General features: G+C 35.4%; 1 protein-coding gene across 7 annotated transcripts in view; it reads left to right on the top strand.

Annotated features, from left to right (window-relative positions):
* Nucleotides 1-17,333, top strand: part of PTBP2 (polypyrimidine tract binding protein 2) — a 46,731-nt gene that overhangs the window by 24,305 nt on the left and 5,093 nt on the right. For all 7 annotated transcript variants that reach the window (XM_066192399.1, XM_066192395.1, XM_066192394.1 and 4 more), the window contains 5 exons: nt 452-624; nt 1,044-1,187; nt 4,746-4,910; nt 4,987-5,097; nt 11,854-12,049. In XM_066192399.1, coding sequence (XP_066048496.1) covers nt 493-624; nt 1,044-1,187; nt 4,746-4,910; nt 4,987-5,097; nt 11,854-12,049 — 748 coding nt within the window. In that variant the 5' untranslated portion in view covers nt 452-492. The remainder of the gene's footprint in view (nt 1-451; nt 625-1,043; nt 1,188-4,745; nt 4,911-4,986; nt 5,098-11,853; nt 12,050-17,333) is intronic.

Raw genomic sequence — 17,333 nt, 5'->3', positions numbered from 1 at the left:
ACTTTTTGTGTCCAGTTACTTGGTGTGAGCAGTTCTAAAAATAGGTTTGGGATTTATTAGTGGTTTACCACCATTTTATTTCTTTCAGAAAACTTCTGGGTAGCCACTAACTGTTTTTTACTTCTATGCATGTTGGCATGTTCTTATGTGAACCCTTATGTGAGCTTGTTAGACATCATTAATATGTTAATATTCCATGTTGTATGAGATGCTTTGAGATGTAAAGGATTTGCTGTGGTCTTTGTCAGAGGACTAAGTCTTGAACAGTCTACCTTTCGTGAAACTGGCATTTGTCTCTGCAGAATTTGTTCTGAATCTTTGAACTTGACTTAAACCAAATGAGGTGATGGCTCACTTAAAATTAATTTCATGTTTATAATTAAAAGTGTTTTTAATAAAGCATTAATAATATCAGTAAACTTTTCAAATAGAGTCTGAATATGTCTTTCAGCCAATGGTAATGACAACAAGAAATTCAAAGGTGATGATAAAATGGATGGGGCTCCATCTCGTGTTCTTCATATCAGAAAATTGCCTGGGGAAGTGACAGAAACAGAAGTTATTGCTTTAGGTTTACCTTTTGGTAAAGTAACCAACATCCTGATGCTGAAAGGGAAAAACCAGGTAATTTGTTGCTTTCCATTTTTTAATATGCTTACTGTCTGATTTCCAAGTACATTGTTGAAATGCTATTGAAGTAAGTCATAAAGCAGTAAGTATTAAAGAAAAAAAGAGCTTTTATTCATTTATTTTTTAAAATGAATTTACACCATTTTTTAGTAAATATTTTGGGGATACAGGATGGTTGGCAGCTACATAAAGCAAAAAGCTAGAAGATAAATATTTATTCCTGCATCTTCATAGGTTAATTTTTGGAGATGAAGCAGCTTAGCTAATAAAGTTGGTATGTGTAGAATGACATTTTCTGAAGACTGATATTTGTTAAAATGTGTTATTAAACCTTTCTTTTTTTTTTTTAATGTACGGCTAATATGAAGATTACCTGCTTTGTAAATACTGAAAATGACCTCTTTTAATTGCAGGCATTTTTGGAACTTGCCACAGAAGAAGCAGCTATCACTATGGTTAATTACTACTCTGCTGTGACACCTCATCTTCGTAACCAACCCATTTATATCCAGTATTCCAATCATAAAGAACTAAAGACTGATAACACACTTAACCAGGTATATTTACTGTTCAGTAGTATTACAAGTGCAGACAGTAGAAGATGAGGCATGGCATGTGCTCTTGGCTCATGTGCCATATGTTTGAAACATTGGGTTTTGTCCACATTCTAACACTCCTGTAGTCTTACCTGTGATGGTTCCATTTTGTGACACAGAAAGGGGTTTGCTTGCTAAGTGATCTTTCCATTAGGATAAATTTTCTTAATGTTTCCTTAATGTCAAAAGGCAAAGGTTCTGAAGTGTGTTTTTAATAGTTATTTAAAGTTCTAAATAACTTTAAAGTTTTTGTCTCAGTTTATAGACAATAGGATCGTAGAATTAACTTTCTTGTTCTGACATCTGAGATTCCAGTGCTCTAGTGGTAATGACTAGTGCCAGTGCCCAAGTTTCAGTTTTGGATGATTTCCTTTGGATGATCACTTCCATAGCACTGGTAACCTCAGCTTGTGATCTGCTTTTTCTGGAGAATAATACCATAATGATCACTCTAGAGACAAATGTACTTAATAACAAAAAACCATTTTGCTCTCCATTTTGCCCTTGCCTCTCCTGGACCTATTTAATAATAAAAACAGATACATATGTCTTTGTATGTCTGTTTTTAGTAGAATAAAAGAATTAGCAAAAGTAACGTGATGACCAGTTCATACAAACTATAGAGAGACAAAAGACTCAAACCTCCCAGAAGTCTCATGTCTTAGGTTATTTTAAGATTAATTTCTTACGTTGCCTTTTTGATGATACAAAAATCAGTGTAAGTCCCAAATTAGTTTCTATTAATTGTGTCCTCTGTTAGGACATGTAAGTAGTAAACTTACTACAGCTGTTGCCTTTGAAAGCAATTTCAGAGAAATCTGTTTAAAGACATTTTGGTTCAGATCAAGTATCGTGTTTTTTTCCTGTTGGTCTTTCTAAATAGTCTCGTTCCTTAAAATATTTTGCCCTTTTTTTAATAGAGATTCCCTGCCCTCCCAAATGTCAGTTACAAAGAAAAATAAACACCTTAATTTACCTTTGATCAAGTAGGGAGTAAATTCTGTCTTCACTTACAGTGGATGGACATACTCCCTTAAGAAGTGTTGACTTATGTTGTCCTCTGGTGTCTGCTGATATTCATGTGGTGCTTCACATGTTCACCTTTTCAACCTAGGATGTGCTGACTTTTCAACAGCTTTTATGCCACCATGAATATTACTACCCCATCTTAAACCTATATTCAAAGTCTTCCAGAACTGAATTTTAATTTGAGTTTAATTTAGAACTAAATAATAGAAATAGTTACTTGGCAGTAAGCATTCTGTAACTACTATCTCATGAAGCATTCTATGAAACAAAGATGGTTGGACATTCTGTTTTCTGTAAGAAAAAATAAAGATAGTGCAGGTGTTGCTTGTATTCTGGCATTCTTTTGGGTACTCAATACTTAGCTTTCAAATCAGACAAAAAGTTTTTGTCATCAACCCAAATCCATTTGAAATTGTCTTTTTCTGGCTGTTCAGACAGGAAGATGTGAAAATGTTGGAATGCTAGGATGTATAACTAGAAAGATAGAATAAAAAATGGAGAAATATGCAAGTATATTAGTTAAAAAGAAGACAAGAAAAAATTATTTAGCCAAGGGGTACTTTTAACTGCCAGGTCTTGGTTGGAAAGGTTCCACTAAGATGTGTCATTCTGAACTGATCAGAGATTATTTTTACTTACGTGCTCAGAATGACCTGGTTCTCAATAAACAGTTTTGAAGGGGACCATTTTTTATTTTCATTTCAGTTTTGTAATTCTATGAAAATTCTTTTCCTCTGAGACATCAGAACATGGAGAGGAGCATTTAAACCCTGATAAAAAACAAGTATCTCTTAGTGCATTATCAAGATGCAGGAGAATTGAGAACAGAACGACCTCTACCTGTGCTTCTTTTTAGTCATTATCTTGTCATAAATGCATGAGTTTAGTCCTTCTGCACAGACACTGCAATATTTTATTTATTTAGAAATAAATGTACTTTGGGTGGTATATCTGATCTTTTGAACTTAGTTTAAATTTTTCAAAAATAAGAAAAAAGTGTTACATACTACTTAAATGTCTTCAAATTGGCTACTTATATATGATGCTAGATGTTATTTTGAACTTGTTTGACAAAATACTTATAAGAATTTCAATATTTACCATTGTTTAGTCCTGTATTCCTTCATGTACTCACATTTATTTTAATGGAATGAAATATGTATAAGTATAGATAGTACTGACAAAGGTCGTGTGTTAACACTGACTTCACAAGTTGTAGTCTGTTGGGTTGTACAGTTTAAACTTTTCCAGTCACTGTAAGAACTGCTGTTTAATTAATAGGGCTTACAGAAAGAGTAGGAAATAATTATGTAACTCAGCCAAGTATCTGGCCATCTTGAAAGGTGTGTGTTTCATACATTAGGGAAAAGAAATTTAATCAAAAGACAGTTTTACAAGTTATAGTAATTAATGTTAAATATAAAGGTAAATTTTGTTTTCCCAGTTGGTGTTCACTAGGTCTTTTTTTTTCCCCTACTTTCCTTATTCATTGATTTGTTTCAGTATGAGGAGTATCATGTAAGTTGTGAGACATGAAATTGTGTAGTATCTTTAATACCTTAAAAGTATGCAGTATGCATTAATATGATGGTTATTATTTTTACCTGGCATGCTCACTTGTCTCTCTTGTTTTGTATTGTTTTCCTTCATAAGGCAACTGTAATGAAAGTATTAAATGGAGCCCCTTTCTTCTGCCCTTTTTCTTTCTCAGAAAAAGACATCTAATCTTTCTGATACTGTCAGTTTTGGCAGTGGAAGTAGTTTCATAGATGTGTGTTTTTGTGGTATCATCATGTGGTTACTTTTGAATTTCTAAAATCCTGCTTGTGTTTAAAAACAAACAAAAAACCCCATATATGGAGAGGAGTTTGTTTTTCTTTTTACAAAAGAAGTTGGATAACAGGCACCAGTTTGTTTACCTCTCTGGATACTACTTTCTTGACATTTGCTAGTCTTGTGTATTACTTCATTGTGTTAAAACTGAGAAGTTTGAAGGTGTTAGTTTAGAATTCTTCCTTCCTATTAGAGCCTTCTACATAATTAAAATGACAGGGAAATGTTAGCGGAGATACGTTCAAAAGATTGTAAGATGAGTACATCTGCTTTCAATAGGGTTGGGGATTTTCCTTGGTTGGCTTGTGGGTTTGTTTAGTTTTATTTCCTGTAAAGGAAAGAATCTTGAAACCTTCAAAATCCTCACTTTCTTTATCCTTACTAGTAGAACAATAAGCTTTCTACTAGAAAGACTATTGGTGCCGTTTGAAGCCCCTCCTTGATGTGGCATAAGGATTGATGTTTTCCTTTTTGTTTGCTCTTCTCACAGAGTCAGACTGCATTGCACTTAATGTTGTATTATGTCTGTAGCTCTGAGTTTTCAATAAGTGGTCTATTTTGTGTTTCTGGAGTTAACTATATTAATATTTCTGCTTAACATCAAGCTATTATCTTGAAATATTAAGAAAATGTCTCTTTTGTCATTTTTTTTTTAAGCGGGCCCAAGCTGTTCTTCAGGCAGTGACGGCTGTGCAGGCATCAAATGCTCCCATTAGTGGGACCACTGTTAGTGAGAGTGCAGTGACTCCAGCTCAGAGTCCAGTACTTAGAATAATTATTGACAACATGTACTATCCAGTAACCCTGGATGTTCTTCATCAGGTAAGTCAAATTTCACATTAGCTTGAGCTATGTTTGGGAGAAACAGATGTGTAAAACTGTACAATGTTTTTGGCAGATATTCTCTAAATTTGGTGCTGTATTGAAGATAATCACATTCACAAAGAATAACCAGTTTCAAGCTTTACTGCAGTTTGGTGATCCAGTAAACGCACAGCAAGCAAAACAAGTAAGTATAGTTCTCTTTTAAGGGTAGAGATTTTCCTGTACTCTCAACATTTGTAAAATGTTGATTTAACAGAGTACTGCCATAATGATGCATCATACTCCTCCACCACGTGTGTGAATTTTTGAGATTAAAAAAAAACAAGGTGGAAGTTATTATAGAATACGTTGTTATACTGTGTGAAATCTGGGTTTAATGATACTGTATTTATGGATACTGTGTCTCAAGTGTTTTAGACATCTGTATGAACAAACATTATAGTAAGACTGCACAGAGATGAAATAAAATACAAGACTGCAATAGTAAAAATGTCAAGCAGAAGTAAGAATGTAGGATGTCATGGTGATGCATAATGAATTCACCATAAGCAGCAAATTTAGTAACCCTGTTGGATCGTTGTTGGCAGGTACTTTTAAGCATCCAAACAAAGATGTGATTGATGGGTGGATTAATTACAGATTTGTGAAAGTATTTAGTTATAGTATCCTAAAAAAAAAGGTAAACTTGTAACCATAAATGCCAGAAGAGAGAGTACAATTTACTCATGTGACCAGAGTGAGGAAGCTTTGCAGCAGTGATAGGTGAGCAGGATCTTGCTTTTGTTTTATAGGAAACTCTCCTATCCTGAATAGGAGAGGCAAGAACAGGTAGCTGGTTTTATTCATTATAGCAGGAGAGAGCCTATGGATAAATTATGGCAAAGATCAACAGCATGTCATCTAGACCAGATGGTGTGAATTAATTGAATGGGATATGTTCACATTTGTGGCAGTAGAAAAGTTGAACCAAAGGGGAAGGTGAGATTATTATTATTATTATTATAATTTTCAAGAGATAAATGGAATTAATTTATATTTTCAAACCTTCACATCCAGTCTGAATTTGAGGAAGGCTGATTAAAATTGATGTGCTGGTTAAGTGTTGCTTGGCAGCATAGAAAGTGCTTATTGCCTGTAGATGACAGACTAGCTGAGAACTTCACAAAAGTGAAAAGCTCACACCTCAGGCTAAGTTGGCAAATTTTCCTCTTAATAGAGGAAAGACAAAAATGGGCTTTTAATTTTCTGTTGTAAAGAATGAGGACTATATTGAAATAAAGACTTTGTTAAGTGGTGGTGGGTGATCATTTTTGTCCCTGTCAGCAAATGAAATACAGGGCATTGAGTAAAGAGCTGTGAGATGGTCAAGACAGGGCATCACAAAAAATTTAATATGTTTTCAAAAAGCAATGTGTAAGTTTTCATGCTGTAGAGGAAAACAAGAGAGAAGAGAAGAAACGATTTGCAGTTTGATTTAGGTGGTCCTGTGAAATAATCTACTCCTGAAAAGCAGTCTGGAAATGTTTGTAGATCTTGAACGCTATTTAAATTAGGGATGTCCTTTTCAGAGTTGAAACAACACCAAATATTAGATTATGCCTCAGAGTAGAGAGAGATGCAGATATATCACTGTACTACATAAGAATTTGTATGGATGGGGATCTTGCAGGTTTAAAATAGGGGTACAGAAACTAGATCTTAACTTACAAGTTCTGCAGAAATCACTTGTAGACATTTACGTCTATATTTGAAGTATTTGATAAATAGTTGGATGCTAAATGTGTTTGTTACAGAAGGTTGTAATTCAGGCTTGACCTGTGTTTGGAAAACCATTTTTCAGTAGTAGATGTTACTGCTGCTTTTAAAGTGCTTTTCTGATGCAAAGTCTGTCACAAAAGTGGTATCTTTTGACCTCGTTTTTTGAGTCATATATTATCAGGAAAATTAATGGAAAAATGATGTGTGCAAAATGAACTGTAGTGATATGAAAATTATCAGTGTAATTCTAGGAATATATTATAAAAGGAGTTATAAATGAAAGGGTGAGGTATGTAAAAGTGTGAAAGGAATCTAAGAATCTCTTGCTGTTGTTGGCTTCAGACAAACTGATACTAGCTTGTTGGGACCCTATTGGTCTTAAAAAAAAAACCAAAACAAACCAGCATGCATTTGTTTCTCCAGTTTTGCATGTTTTGATTAGGGTACTTGTTCACTTGTAGTAGGTTGTGTGTGAATGGCTAAAGTATATTGAATAAATGGCATGGGTATGCACAGTTATTGTCAGAATGATTTTGTGGTCTTATTGTCAAATTGGAGTGGTCTTAGGTTTATAGTTTCATGTTTTAACCAATCTATGTGTAAATGTACCAAATGTTAAGAGAAGTACCAACTGCATTTATTAAAGGATGCTAAATTGGAAGGAGGGTTTGATTTCCCCACTACCCTCACAAACTGAATAGAGTAAAATACAGTTCTTATGGTTAAGCCACTGTGATAAAACATGAAGTGCCACCAGAACAAAAATACCTAAAGGAAAGAAGCAGTCAGGTGATACGAAAAAAACCCCTTCAGTTTAAATACATCTGGAAGTAGAAGGAAGATGATGTGGTGGCTACAATTAAGTTGCATGGAGTTCAAGATCAAACACATGGTAGAAGAGTAAAGTTTTCAATTTGTTTTCCATCCAAGTTATTGTAGAAGATAATGGGGAAATTTAATTTTCCGGCAGCCCACTTCACAGGAAATCAGAGAGTGGCCTTAATAGAAATTGAAGACTTATTAAGGAAGTTAAAGAGCAATTTGAAAAACTCAAGTGATGTAAGTACCAAGGAGAGATGCTATGCATTTGAAGGTTCTGAGAAAACAGTGACACTGACAAGAATGTGCAATATGAAGCCTCTAGCCCTGTGGGATCTCTTTTGCTATTTGAATGAGCAACTGGTGAAAAACCGCATTCCTACTCCACTTGTTTTGTAAGAAACTCATTTCCTGTAAAAGTAGATAGTGGCTCCACCGATACTTGTTTCATCACCACCCTCTTGTTGGATCATTATAGGTTCCTTGGGTGAAGACTGGGAACTTCAGATTCTGAGAATGGGCAAGAGTAGAGCACATTGAACTGCTGTGCTTCTGCTAATGAAGAAGGCTTTGTCCGTATGCATATGGAGATACTCTAAGCATTAAAAATAGCCCATTTTCATTGTAAACGCTGAGTACTCTCAGCATAAGGAGCAGACTTAAATATTTGAACACCAGTATTTTGGTGTGCCATGGAGAGATGAGAACGCCATTGTTGCTGTCTGCGAAGCTGGCTAATTCAGAGCCTTGCCTTCGTGCAAATGTACTGGAAGTATTCTTGACAAACCATGGATATTAAGTTATTAATGACTCATCTATCGACAATTAACTGAGGCTCGTATGTAGTGCATGCCAGTCATCTTGACCCAGCATAGGTTAAAAATATCACTAGAGGTTCTGTTAACAGTTGGCCAGTTGATCCTTCCTTGGCCCACAGGTGATTCAAAGATTCCAATGAGGTTAGACTGTGCATGTCATCTTTCCAGTTGTTTTGACTCACAAGTTCAGGGTAGCTCTGTGCTGGTAGCAGTCTGCAGAAGATCTCTACTAATCTGCATTGCCCTAAAATATGTAAGAGAAACTTCAGGTAGTCATTGCAGAATGAAAGAAAGGACATCTCCAGATAGGAGACTGAGCTGCAAGGCTATTATCCTCTATTATTATATTAGGCTTTTTTGGACATTTTTAGTTCTAAGGAGCACAATTTATGCTCAGAAATGATCAATAGTGTTCAGGTAAACAGGAGAATGCTGCATTGCATTGTATCAGAAAGTCCAGGAAGCATAGCAACAGGTGCTTTATATATAAAATATGTTAATCTTTGAGAATGGAATGTATTTACATATGCTTTTTAGCCACAGAAACTTCTTGTATCTAAGACATTTGTCTCAAAAGAGGTTACTTTCATTCAGATGCATATCTGTAGGACGCATCTTGGAACACGTCTCTCCCAAGAGATACTTACCGTATGACCTTTAGTTACTTTGAGGTACTTATTTGAGCTGGAATATGTTTTGTAAGTGTTGCTTCCTTGGGTTTGGGGTATTTTTAAGCCTTTAGCTATTACACCCTTCTAAAAATCTTGGGTTTAGTTTTTTGGGTTTTCTGACACAGGCAAGATGAAGAATGGTACTCACATTTGTAGGAGGTCTCATAACTCCTGAGCTCCTTAGTTTGGCCCATGTGCGGTGTGGTTTGGTTTGGTATCACATGTGAAATAAATACTCTAAAGAGAAGTTTCTTAGCAGTAATTAGAGTTCTTGGAGATGATGTTTGTGTGTACATTCACTAGCTGTGAATGGCTGGTGTAATTTTTTTCAAGATGGCAGAGAGGAGCAGTGTCTGGGTGCTTGTTGCACATTCTTTTTGTTATACAAGTAAATGCTCAGGATGCACATTCACATTTGTGACTTTAGATGTGAACAATTAATCTTGAAGAAAATGCTGGTTAGTGAGAATCTTTCTTGCACTGTTAGAGGTGTATGATGCTGCTGGTAGATAGTTGGGGTGAGGGGTTTTTGGTTCTGGTGCTTGAATCCTTTCCTAGAGTTTGACTACAGTGCTTATTAAGAGTGCATCTCATTCCTTTCTGGTTCAGGATGTTCTTTCAGTCTGTCTGTGTCCCAACTACAAGGGATTTCACTTGTGCAGTACCTTTTATATGTACTTTTGGTCACTTTGATTTTGGTAGAAAGAGGAGTTTTTGGTTTCAGTAGAAGTTTTAGTTATTTTTATATAGCTCCCTTTAAACATTGACTACTCTAGAAACTACAAACACAGATATATCTTGGTTTGCTACTTTTTAAGTCTAAAATATTTCCATCAACTTAGCAGCTTTCTGGAAGCCACAAGTCAGTATTTCTACAGTCTTCACACAGAGGTCAAGTATGAATCTTGATGGATCCTGTGATTTGGACAAAGCTAAAAAATAAAGCCTTTCATTCTTGTTCACACCTGTTTTCTTCATTATGGGAATGGGGTTCTCTTGCTGGGCAGTGGTATTGTATTTGACAGTAAGTAAACTCTGGCTGGATAATTTGGACCTTCCTCTAATCCATATCTTAGTGGATTTTAGAAGGTAGGAAGTCTTCTAAGTGATGGCAGATTCTCAGTATAAACTTTTTTAGGTGTGAGTGTTCAAGTGATAATCCTTTCGCAGATACCAACAGGAGTCTTGGATTCTGCTTTGTCACCATGTATTAAAGAGCTAGCAAATTCTGTATGCTGTAATGGTGGTGCCCACCATCACCCCAGCAATACAGAATTATTTAATTAAGCTTGTGTTCTATGAATAAGAACAGTAAATTTTCCTTTTGCAATATTGTATAAAGCATTTTTAAGCTGAGTTTCAGGCATAGGAGTTTCTCTTTAATTGCTCTTTGTTGATACAATGCTTAGATTTTCCAGTTTCTTTAAGTTTTTGTTCTATATGTTTTTAGAACTTCCAAGCTATGGCAAAATAATTCTATTGCCTTACATATTCTTTTACATTGACTGCTAATGGTGGTAGTTCTTTTAAGTGGTTTCATGAGCTCTGGAGATGTCAGTTGTGATAATACGTTTTGTGGGGATAGCCTTGCTGGCCCAGGCCTAGCAGATCCGGGCCCAGGCCTGCAAGATGTTCAGTTTCCAGATGCATCACTGTATGAAAATGGTAGGCACACAAGGTTTGTGCAGTGCTTAGCTCAGAATACTAAGTCCTTACCAGAACCTGAATGTGTTGGCAAGTACACTGCAGATGTAACCCAGCTAACTGCAAGAGTTAGATCAGGTCCAGAAGTGGTACATTTCAGTCTTAACATTTCAGTTCAGACACTGAAATAAAAGATCTGGTGTGTGTATTTGAAAATTTCCTTTATTTGGTTTCTTCAGCACATATATATATATATATATGTAGGGTAGCTTTATAATTAACATAATGACTTGATTGAATGCTGATTTTTAAGATGAGCTTCACTTCCTAGCATTCCCTAAGAATTAAACTGACTTTGTTACAAAAGTTTCTGTATTTTTAAGTCTCATATTTAACAGGTAGTGCTTTGAGTGTAAGGGAGATGTTCCCAAAATGGACTCAAATCCAGGTATCAACTTGCCTGGTGGATAATGGAGATGGAGGAAACATAAATATTTTTATATATGTGTGTGTGTGTATATATGTATATATATAATGTTGGATTTTTAAAAAGTGTTTTCATAGAGTACTATATGTCATGTTAATAGGCATTCTTTCAGAAGTACCAACTAATTGTGAAAGTGGGATTTCTAAAAAGGAGTATCGGTAATATCAGGTTAGCAATAAAGTTGGTTTTCTCTCAGTTTTGGCACTAATTACCTTTAAGGGGAGAAGGAAAGCGTGTAGGAATAATAGATACATAATATCTATTAATATAATAGATATTATATATTATAAAGTAATAGATAATAGAATATAATAGCCTTTATAGATGACTGTCTAACATGGTAGTTCAGTATTGATTTTTTTTTCCCTGTGTCGATTTTCCACGTAAGATTCTTGATTTTTTTTTTCCTTTGAGAAGCCTATTTGGCATTATGTTTGAATTTAAGCTGTGCTATGGAAAGCGGGTTAATTATCTATATTCAACAGACAAAATTTAAGTTTGACAGTGTTAAAATGTCCTTTGGCACTTTGGTGCATAAAAACAGTTTTTAGGTAAGAAGGGAGCATCGAGCTTCCTGGAATCATGTCGAGAGGTTAATGTATTTTAATTGGGGTTAAGCTAGACTGTAAGACAGATAAATATCTATACACTGACCTTGTTTAAAATAAAACAACCAAAAGCTCCAACCTTCTGCAACCAAGTGGTATTGCGTGTCTTTTAAATAAATTGTGATTTTTTTTCAGGCCTTAGATGGTCAAAATATTTATAATGCTTGCTGTACCCTACGAATTGATTTTTCCAAATTGGTGAATTTGAATGTGAAGTACAACAATGATAAAAGCAGAGACTACACCCGTCCTGACCTTCCATCTGGTGATGGACAGCCAACATTGGACCCAGCTATTGCTGCAGCATTTGCAAAGGAGACTTCTCTTCTAGGTATGATGTTGATGTTCTTCTGTATTGCAAAGCCACTTCATGAAAATACTCATTAATCCTTCTAACAGCTTAAACAGTGTCCAAAGGCCCATTCAGGGTTCAGTCTATATTGTGTTCTGAGTTGTGGGACATAATTATATTGTCTTTAGAAGTACTGCAAAAAATGAATGAGAACTTGCCTGACAAAATGATAAATGCACAAAGTATCAGAAAGTCAGGTTAGTTCAGCTTGTATCCTGAAGTCAGTCCTTCCCACTTTCATGTGTTCCTGTCTATGGCCACCTAGTTTGTCAGAGAGACTTCACATGATTTGCGTGATTTCTTCATGCTAATGGTTATTTATAATTTCACATTATGAAACTAATGTTTTGCTGGTTTCCTTCAAAGAGGAAAGATTATGCTCTTTGCTTAAAATACCCCTATGGTGCTACTTGTAGTTTCTGTGAATAAAAGAAAAAAAAATCTTTAGTTGCAGTTCTAGTGCTATGTTTTATGAGTTCTATATATCCTGTCAGCCTTTGAGTTCATCAGAAGTTGGTGAAATGCTCTGAAAAAGCTACAGATATATCTATCTTCTCACTATTACCAAAATAATCAATGCATACTCCTACTCCTGTCAAACTGGTTTCTGGTGAGAACACCTTTCACTCTTTAAAATGTAATAGCACTCAGATATAGAATCATTACTTTTATAAAAGCTGATTTATTATGTTGTGATCATTTTTTCTTCCCACTTAGTCTTTTTCTTATGTTTTTTCTTTCATAATTTCCCATTTTTCTTCTGAAGAAAACATAAGAACAACCTAGATATCATGGGTTTTTGTACAGTCTGGTCCAAACTGAAGTAAGTTTTGAGTTAATGTAGGAAAGCGGCACCTCTGCTCTCTGTTAGGAAAGATAGGAGGCACTCAGTGAATGATGTGAGCCCAGGAAGAGATAAATATTGTAGCTAGGGCTACTGAATGTTGCGCTGTATTTGCCCATTCTCTGAAATCAGGTTACTTGAAGGACACATTTGAAATCTAGTTGTGAAGTACACACAAAGCCAATTCCCCCAAATCCCAGAGCATTGGACTTTACATTTCCAGAATCACCTGCAGCTACAGCAAAAGTTTTGGGAAGTCAAAAATACTGTAAGAACCTAAAGTCCCATGAAGAAAAGTTTCTTTTCTTTTTTCTCCTTTAATTTCCCATAATTTAAAAATTGAAATATCTCGTTTCATGCTTCAGTTGGGAAGGTGGATGAGTGTTCATGTAGAAGTTTGACACATAGACATGACTGCTGTAGGAACACCCTTGAGGCTCTTAGTAATTCTTTTGTCAGCCTGTAATGACTGGAACACAGACATGGGGCTGCAGTATGAGTAGTAAGTAGACAAAAGCGAAGTAAAGCTGCTTATTAATGAGACCCACAATATTTGAGACTTAGGAGATGAGAGAGTAAAGTTTCATGAGCTATAAAACAGTGCCAAATGCAGTTACTTATGTAACTCTAGTTGTGACATTTTCCTGAATCCTGAGAAGTTGATTTGTAGTCTCAGGCTTACTAATGTATTTCCTTGTATATAATACTTACAGTATGTATCAAATTAACTGGTTTAATTTGCTTGGTATGGTGAAATCACACTCTAGCTAGATGCTTGGATCATTTCATTACTATGGATATATTTAATTTGGGTTACTGTACTTTCTGCAGCTATCCAAGTGACTTTAGTGTACTTTATGATCTAATACTGGAGGTAGTAGACTTTCAGGTAGTAGACTTTCAGGTCTGCTGCTTTAGACCTGAAAGTCACTTAGATACTTTCAATTTTTGTCTGCAAAACCACAGAGTTTTCTAACATTTTGATTTTAATCACTCATTCTTTTGTGTATACTAAAAACAAGTTCTGAAAAAATTGTGAAGATGACAGTCACAATAACTAATTAAATACTTTAATTTGTACTCCTTGGGTGGATCTCCATACATGCACTGTTTTTCCAAGCAGTAGAAAAATAAAAAGTACACAACCTGAGTGGCTTTCCTTGCAGCTGTGAAACATTCTCAGAGCATCAGTGAAGTCAGTCATGTTTATTTTGATGAACAGTGGAGATTCTATGTTGGCTTTTTCTTGTGTAAAAACATTCATTGTTTCAAAAGAGACTTAAGGGAGTTGGGTACATTTTCTAACTCTGCTCATGTCCAGTTGGGTGAGCTTGGTATATTGCTAACTCTTCATCCTCTTGTCAAATGGGGATGGTTCGTATAGGGATTTCTGTTGTTATTGTTCTTTTTTTTCTAGTTGACTTTTTGCTGTTTTTACAGAATTTGAGTTCTAGAGCTGAAAACTTTTTGTAAAAAACTCTGTAGAGTAGTTGGTGCCTTAATCGTTAGGATAATTGTCAAAATGGGAATGGTGCTTATTTGAATATGGAAGAATAGATTCTTCCATATTCTTCATTCTGGGCTGCTTACTGTGTAAAAAGGCACAAAATAAAGAGGACAAAGGATAGAAAAATACCAAAAACCAGAATGGATGCTTGTGCTTACAATTAATAGCTGCATTTATTCAGATACTCAAAAGAAGAAGGGTGGGAAGACTTCAAAGTTCAGAGAGTCACGGAGGTTGGAAAACTCTGATGTGCTAAGTATGGCATGAATGATAACAGCATTCATAAATTATGTATGATAACAGCAACCTCCCTCCTAGTTTTTTCAGTCTTAATGTTTATTTCCTTCTGTTTGATATAAAATTTCTTTCTCTAATGTTGATACGGATGTCTTCAGCATATGCTGGGTGTCTGCTCTGCATTATTTACATGTGATTCTCAGAGGGCATATTTCCCCCAGGAAAGAGTGGAGCTCCGTTTTGAGTTTGGTGTGCTGTTCTTTGGGTTCTTTTGCGAGCTCAAAAAGAGTATCAGAATGGCACAGGTCCATCTCATGGTAAAAATTCTTGCTATAGCTGATCTTTTATATGTATATCGTGAGATTGCCGACAGAAAATGCAATAAGGATTCACTTCTTTTTGCTTATGTTACACTTCTATATGCTGCAAACTTGGGTGCAAGTTTTTGTTGTTGGCTTTCTAAAATTGTACTGTAATCCGTATGTTAAAAGTGAGATTTAGGTTCAACACAGTTTTGTGGTTTCAGTTTTAGTGACAGGATGTAGGTCTTGTTAGTCTTGGTGCTTCATCTGCTCTAATTCTAAACCAAACATATCTTGGTTTCCTTCTGGACGAAGTTAAGGCTCCACTTCAGTAAATGTAACTTTATGATGTAACTCCTGCAGCTTTGCAGAGATGTTAAACTGCTGTCTTTCCCAAAGCTGTCGAAAGCAGGACAGGAACGAGTCAGTACAAGTGATGGTGATTACTTGACACAGAGTCATGAAAAGGGTTCATAGCAGGTTCAAAAACCCAGTTCTTGGTCAATTTTGCTCACCTGCATTGAGATGATTACCAGTGCCTGTGGTTTTCATGGAAGTTCATAATATTTTTTTAGTATAGCTTCAATTTGCCTACTATGAGAATGGCATTAGCAATTTGCATTTCAGAAGTCACACAAAAGGATAAGCTGAGAGGGAATAAATAATGTGACATGTATTTTAACTTCATTGAGGAAAAGGCCTCAAAAGGCTAGAAAGAAGGTATATAATATTTGTATGTTTTCATTTATATCCTGAAAAAGCCAAAAACCTGTTATCTGTAGTTGTTGGAAACTAAAATAAAGCTAGTGACAATGATTTCTAACACTACTTGATCATGTTGTCAAAGTAACTTAACATTTCTAAATGGTTTCATACAAGTCCTAAACAATGTGTTACGTGGTCACTTATTCATAACAGGAACTCTTCTATTTTTTTTTTTAATTAAAAAACTTCTAATTGATTAAATCAGATTGGCAAATCAAAGTACAGTGGAGACTGCAGACTAAGAATTCTGTTCCACGGCTATTTGCTGTGGCTTTATAATTTGTCTGACCTTTTCAAAAAATGAGATCTGTGTGTACTAAGTAATCAGTTAAAAACATATCAATCAAACAGATGATCTAGCCTGCATGCATCATCACTCATTCATCTACTACATCCTCACCTGTGATAAAATAAGGTTTTGGAAATCTTTGAGACTGTAAACTGGACAATATTCAATGAGTGTTAATGTTCCTTGAAAGGAGAAAATTACTAGTGGACGAAATGAGCTGGTTTCAGATGAATTATCAGAGGCAATTTTTTTTTCTTCTGTTTTTTACCTCACATATAAAACAATACATATAAAAGTCTCACTCCTCTTCCCCCTCCTCCCTCCCTCCAAAATAAAGTTACAGATATCACAGAAAAAAGCTTTAGATACAAACAGCTGAATTATACTGAACCACAACAAACAAAGTATTTTATTTAAGAACTACTGAAAATAGCAAATACTGATATATGTTACTCACAATTTAGATACTTGTTTAATATTACAGCTGGAAATACGTTGTTGTGCTGAAAATACCTTTTGTGCTTAGGGGTTGCACAGCTTTATCCCTTGCTGTCATTGCTGTCATTCTTTGTTAGCACTTTCCACTAATGCCCCTTTTTCAGGTTCTTGCTGACAATTTTGAAGGATAATAGTTGAAAACACTTTTATAGGAATGATGTTTAATCATTGTTTTTTAACTTGTTCAGTGGGACCAAAGAATGTCCTTGGGAGAGGCTGATGCTATGTAGAATTTTGCCTTTTAAAGTATGAGTTACTTGGCTGTGCTGTGCCCAGCTATGGGAAGAACCATAAAAACTTCACTGATCTTCTTCAGATTCCTTTATTCCTAAAAATGCTGGACTGGCTTGAAGTTTCTAAGGTTTAGGGAGACATGTCTAGACATACTAGAAGACTGGATATATGCTCTATTAAGACCTGGTAGCCTGACAGTTTCTAAAACTTAGGTGATTGCTATTGACCGAGTATAAAATAAGTTGTATTTCTTTCAGGTGGGGATCTGTCATGCCTTACTGTCCTGGAAAAGTATTTTGATACGTCAGTTCTCTTTCACTGAACCTTGTGTGATGTGCTAATTCAGTGTTGATCAAATACGATAAAACTGTTCCTATATAAACTACGTGTAGTGCATATGTATCACAAGAACCTTTCATGAATCCTGGGAGTAGCACACTCAACTCATATCCCAGTGATTTGAGCAGACAAAATCAGTGTTTCTCTGCAGGGTCCAAGTTTCCTTGAAGAAGAAAATGTAAAAGCACAACGGAAGCTTGAGCTGAGGGTAACATGCTTCTTCAGAGAACTGGATTACTTTAACCACA

Source organism: Chamaea fasciata, unplaced genomic scaffold (genome assembly GCF_029207755.1).
Source record: "Chamaea fasciata isolate MVZ Bird 193981 ecotype frontalis unplaced genomic scaffold, bChaFas1.0.hap1 SCAF_10, whole genome shotgun sequence".
Lineage (NCBI taxonomy): Eukaryota > Metazoa > Chordata > Aves > Passeriformes > Sylviidae > Chamaea > Chamaea fasciata.
This window is presented reverse-complemented; position numbering and strand designations above follow the sequence as displayed.